At 49.8% G+C, this 6221-nt stretch overlaps 1 protein-coding gene across 1 annotated transcript in view; it reads right to left on the reverse strand.

The window, feature by feature from the left end:
- dipk2b (divergent protein kinase domain 2B) overlaps positions 1-5802 on the reverse strand; it is a gene marked incomplete at both ends in the record, with an annotated part of 28301 nt that extends 22499 nt beyond the window's left edge. The window contains one exon of the mRNA XM_084442889.1: positions 5736-5802. Coding sequence (XP_084299015.1) covers positions 5736-5802 — 67 coding nt within the window. The remainder of the gene's footprint in view (positions 1-5735) is intronic.
- Positions 5803-6221: the final 419 nt, after the last annotated feature.

A 6221-nucleotide genomic window follows, 5' to 3' on the forward strand; every position in this document is an offset into this window, starting at 1 on the left:
CACACACACACACACACACACACACACACACACACACACACACACACACACACACACACACACACACACACACACACATATCCTGCACCATTCATCAGCGCAACACTTTTATTTTCTATCGTTAACCCCACTATTAATTCTCCCTCATCAATCCCGTCTCTCTCACAGTCTCTCCCCCAGCTGTCTCCTCCTCTCCCCGTCTCCTTTTCTCTCTTCAGATTCATCATCAGGCTCCCTGTAGACCTGTCTGTCTCCTACTACCCTCCTCCACCCTCCTCCTCATCTTTCTCACATTGTCTCCCTCTGTCACTGCCATCTCTCTCATCATCTCTCTCTCTCATCATCTCTCTCTCTCTCTCTCATCATCTCTCTCTGTCTCTCTGTCTCTCTCTCTTTCATCACCTCTCTGTCTCTCTCTCTATCTTTCTCATCATCTCTCTCTCTCTCTGTCTCTCTTGCTGTCTCTCTCTCTCTCTCTCTCTCTCTCTCTCTCTCTGTCTCTCTGTCTGGCAGTACTTCTGCTAGGCTCATGTCTTGCTAATGCTGCACTAAACTCTACCTGAGGAGGAGAGAGAGGGAGGGAGGGAGGGAGGAAGGGAGGAGAGAGAGGGAGGGAGGGAGGAGGAGAGAGAGGGAGGGAGGGAGGGAGGAGGAGAGAGAGGGAGGGAGGAAGGAAGGAGGAGAGAGAGGGAGGGAGGGAGGAAGGGAGGAGGAGAGAGAGGGAGGGAGGGAGGAAGGGAGGAGGAGAGAGAGGGAGGGAGGGAGGAGGACAGAGAGGGAGGGAGGGAGGGAGGAAGGGAGGAGGAGAGAGAGGGAGGGAGGAGTAGAGAGAGAGGGAGGGAGGGAGGGAGGGAGGAGAGAGAGGGAGGGAGGAGGAGAGAGAGGGAGGGAGGGAGGAGGAGAGAGAGGGAGGGAGGGAGGAAGGGAGGAGGAGAGAGAGGGAGGGAGGGAGGGAGGGAGGAGGAGAGAGAGAGAGGGAGGGAGGAGAAGAGAGAGGGAGGGAGGGAGGAAGGGAGGAGGAGAGAGAGGGAGGGAGGGAGGAGGAGAGAGAGGGAGGGAGGGAGGGAGGGAGGGAGGGAGGAGGAGAGGGCGGGAGAGGGAGAGAGAGACTTTGACAGGAGGCTCAGATACCAGCAAAGTCGGCCTACATCCTCGAGGAGGCGGTTCACATCATCGCCTGCCACGGCCCAAAGCCCCCCCCCCCCCCCCTCTACGACGGGCGCCACCGCCACCACCACACGCAGCCCAGCCAGTGACGGACGCATCCCAACCAAATCCCGCCCCCTCGCACCCCCCCTCCCAAAAAACGCGCGCCTCGTAACAATCACACCCCGCCCGTGACCCCTTTAACCTCGCCGAAGAGGCATGTGATGAGGGAAAACATGTGCACGCCTGTTGACGTTGCGATCAGAAATTCCATCCGCCGTTCACCAGGGCGGGGCGGGGCGGGGCGGGGCCCAAACAGCGGCACGCCGGCGGCGAGCGGGAACTCGCTGCATCTATAACCCGCCGTTGTCTTTTCCACTCTGGCGAACTAAATATTATCCTGTGTTTCCACCGGCGCCCGGCTCCATAATATTATGGGATGGAAGTCAGCGAGGGGGATCTGGGCCCGCTGCATGCGAGGGTCTCCCCCGGCGACCGCGTGTAACATGGAAGCCCCTTCTCCGCCGAGCGGAGCGCTCGTCCGCGTCGGTCACAAGAGGGGAGAGGGGAGCTCCGACTGGTTTGGCGGCCGGGAGGAAGCGAACTGAACATGTGTTCCAGAACATACTAGATCTTTTAGTCACAGGTTTAGACCAACGCCACGCCCGTCAGTGACAGGTCGTAGATTTGGTTTATTTCATCAACAACGTGATCGGTGGGTTTTCCCAACCCGACCGGGAGGCGCTTACACAGGGCTGCTGGGACTCTGGTCTCACTCCTGCCTTCAGGCCTGGTGAACAGAGAGGCCGCAGGGCCACAATGCTGACGTGACCGCGAGCCGCCTGGAGCTCCTCACGGCTGCGTATGCCATGGACCTTGAATCTGCATGGGCAGAGCACTGAGAAAGAGTAGAACATTTAAATCATGAGATGAAAGGAGTTTTTTATTTTTTATTTAATCTTTATTCATGCAGGGTGTCCCATTGAGAAAAACAAATTTTGCCATGGAGCCCTACAGAAAGACAGTCATCTCTCTGTAATGACATATTCATTACAGTGTCTTTCTGTCTGGAGCATGATTATCTCAAGAACTGGGCGATGTAAAAAAAAAAGAAAAGAAAAAAGATATATAAAAAATAAGGTTAAAAAAACAAGAATCTTGAATGTATGAAGTTGATCACTGGGTCATGTACTGTATCTTCAGCAGCCATGATACCAGAAATGACATGTGGGTGAGTGAGCCTGGAGCAGGAGGAGCAGGGGAGTGAGCCTGGAGCAGGAGGAGCAGGGGAGTGAGCCTGGAGCAGGAGGAGGAGCAGGGGAGTGAGCCTGGAGCAGGAGGAGGAGCAGGGGAGTGAGCCTGGAGCAGGAGGAGGAGCAGGGGAATGAGCCTGGAGCAGGAGGAGCAGGGGAATGAGCCTGGAGCAGGTGTATCTTCAATGGACACTTTGCACAAAACATAAAATGCAAATGAATATAAAGCTATTATAAAAGACTGAATAACTACTAATACAATCATGTGCTTTAAGAGGGAGGATCCTGGTAGTACTTCTTGAACCAGTGAGTTTTGAGCCTGCGGCGAATGTTGCCAGGTTTTCTGTAGAAACACGCTTTAGATCGTCAGGCATATGAATCACCACAGTCAGGCAGGTAGTAAGTAAAGTAAGTGTTTGTGTTTGTGTGTCATTGAATATTCACCACCATTAGAACAGCCTGCAGTGAATGAGCATTCTGCCTGCTGCCTACCACCTCTCACTGTCTCCCCTCCCACCTCCCCCCTACCGCTCTCCCCTACCTCCCTCCCCACCTCTCATCTCTTCTCTCTGACCCCCCCAGCTCGCCCCCTGCCTCCTCCCAGGTGTAGTTCTAGTCTGTGTGGGTGTAGGAGGGCGAGGACGACTAATTTGCGTGGGTTGAACACCAATAGGGGCTGTCTTTCCGCTGGGCTCAAAAACACTGATAATAAGCCTTGCTCCATCTCTCCATCTCTCCATCTCTCCATCTCTCCATCTCTCCATCGCTCCATCGCTCCACGACATGGCAGAGGGAGGGAGAGGGAGAGAGAGAGAAAACTGTCATTTACGTGGAGCTAATGGACTGACAGACAAGTAGTTGGAATATGTGTGGGTGGTGGATGATGAGGGTCTCGCTCTTCACTCTCCGACTTCTCTTTTCTCTCTCTCCCTCTCTCCCGTTCTCTCCCCCTCTTCTCACTCTTTTCAAGCACCCATCTCTCTCTCTCTCTCTCTCTCTCTCTCTCTCTCTCTCTCTATCTCTCTCTACCTAACATAATTACCATTCTACAAGAATGTGAATTCTGACAGCAAACCAAAAGGCTATAGCATTTGTTGTGTTTCCATAGCATTTGTGTTCCTTTGTTAACCAAAACAACTGCTGTATAATAGTGTCTCAGTCAGCCAGGAGCCAGCTTTGTGTGTGAGGCTGTAGCTTGAAGAGAGGTAGGAGGAACACTGTTTTAATTGACTCCCACTACCTGTGAATAAGCAGATGATCTATGTTTTAGCGGAACAGTGGACGTGTCTGACTGTAGGGCACTTTGATGTGGTGAGGAGGCGTTTTAAACGGTCATCACAGGAACTTTGAGTTTTGGTGTCAATGAATGAAGCAGAATTGGAAAAGCCGTTAGTGTGGCTGTTGGATTAGCGGTGTTTTCGTGGGCGCACACACGTTGGCATTCATACCGGTTTCCTGGTAGAACGAAGACAAAGTGTAATGTTACATATAATTTAGAGGAAAAAATCCATAAAGCATCAAATGAGTAATCTGCTGTTTTTCAGCGTAAACTGTAACTGAAATTACCTTTCGTGATTAGAAAGTAGGGAAAAAAATAAATACATGTCAACTCCACAGATTTGTTTTCCTGAGACAATAATTGGTAGAGTCAGGTTTTGTACATTATCTTTTTTTAAAGCGACTTATTGTGATAGTGTATGCAGGTGGTTTTGACTGATAGGGGACAGCATGGGAAATTCCCTTTTTGGGATTATTTTAATATGTAATCAATACAATTTATGATTATGAGGTATTATTTGTATTTTTTCTCTATACTGATTTATACTATATATATATATATATATATAGTTTTTTTGTCCTTGTACTCTAGTACACATAAACATCTTCAATACCCTTATCATTAAATAATGATTTGCCTTGTTACAGATAGACATTTTCACATTCCAGTTTTTCTGATTGATTTGGCACATTTCTCCTAACGCTGATGTTTACTTTTGCAAAACAGCTTGATATCTGCTGTACATTTTTTTAAATGAATTTCTTGATTACAAAAATCGAATATCCTCTCTGCATCAGAACTCTACAAACATGAACTGATTATATTCTAAATCCACATGTTTGTCGGCAGTCCCTTGTTTGATAGAGTTCCATTTTCACAGAATTTCGATTCTCAAATGACTGTTCATAATTTCCCGTATGCAAACTCTTTTCATAACTATTGCAGAAGTATGACTTTAAGACTTGACATCGTGTCAGTGTATCACACAAGGTAGGCGAGGGCACTACGGGGTATTGACGATTTACACAGTACAATCTCCTTTATGAGTGAAAGGTTTCGTTTCACCAATCTGTGTGTTCCGTTGTGTTCAGTGGAAGCTGTAGGATCTGTATTACTGGGCCTGGTCGGGTGATCGGGGGCTTCACCCCCCTCTCCCCTGAGAGAGAAGGGTGGTCCCTCAGCTCCTCACTGACAGGAAACGCTTGCCACAAACCGACGTTTCCCTCCACCCTGAGTGCACACATACACACACACACACACGCACACACACGCACGCACACACACACACACACACACACACACACACACACACACACACACACACACACACACACACACACACACACCCGGTATATGGTATTCTCTTCTAATAGAATCGAAATGACATTTGTGAAGACCTCCACCAAATACATTGCATGTGTGTGTGTATTTGTGAGTGTGACACCATTTGTAATGATCAGCAGTAAGGGGAATTTCTGGGACAAAACCGTTTTCCCCTTGCTGTGTGTGTCTGTGTATGTGTATATGTCTGTGCATGTGTTTATGTGTGTATGTGTGTGTGTGTGTGTGTGTGTGTGTGTTTGTTACAGAGTGGTTTCCCCTCGCTGGGAGAGGGAATTCCCCTCAGCCTTCACTGCAGAAGGGACTCTGATCTCAGTTAAACAGCAGCTCTTACTCAGACGACGCTGGAAACTATTCAAATCCACAAGTCCCTCTCTTTTCTCCCTCGGCTCCCGTTCTTTGATGTTAACTTGTTTAAAACGATATCTCGTTTTCCATCCACTTTGTCCTGCTTTGGAACGCACCACTCCATCACACTGGCGCCAGTGGAAATTCTGACACCCACATTCAGCCGGTTGTCACGCCAACACCGTATCTTTTTTCGGTTATGATCACATACATTACACTGTGTCATGACAAGCGTATGAGAGGAGGGATTGGAGCAGGAGATGACGTCAAACCTCCGGACCTGTCGGTTTGGGAGAGCCGCCTCATTGGTTGACGTCTCAGCCCACGGAGGCCCAGGTACCCATGGTGCACCTGCGCCTCTCAAGTGCCTTTCCACAGAGCTCTCAGCGGGCGGGCGGAGATGCGACTGCTGCTGTCGACCCGGTGCGCCGCCATTTTGGGGCACACTCCGCAGAGGAGTCAATGGGGGAGGAAGCCATTTTGGATCTGTTAAGGGGGCTGGATGTTTCTGAGGAGACGATGGAGGGCTCTCTCCAGTCCTCGGTCCTCACAGGCTGGTCTGAACACAGAAAGCGGTCTGTTGGCCCACACGGCTGGGCTGATTTAAAGTGACAGTGCTGTGTTTTTATTTTCTTTTGCTCCGACAAACCTTTCCACCCTGTCTGTGAGGAGAGTCTGGGTCATTAGTGGGGACACACCTGTCCCGCTGCATTACAAATCACAGCGTGTACTGTGTGTGTGTGTGTGTGTGTGTGTGTGTGTGTGTGTGTGTGTGTGTGTGTGTGTGTGTGTGTGTGTGTGTGTAAGGCTTATGTTATGGGGTTTTCCCATCTGCCATCCCTGGTATAACTTTT

The sequence above is a fragment of the Borostomias antarcticus genome (assembly GCF_949987555.1).
Source record: "Borostomias antarcticus genome assembly, chromosome: 9".
NCBI classification, from domain to species: Eukaryota; Metazoa; Chordata; class Actinopteri; order Stomiiformes; family Stomiidae; genus Borostomias; species Borostomias antarcticus.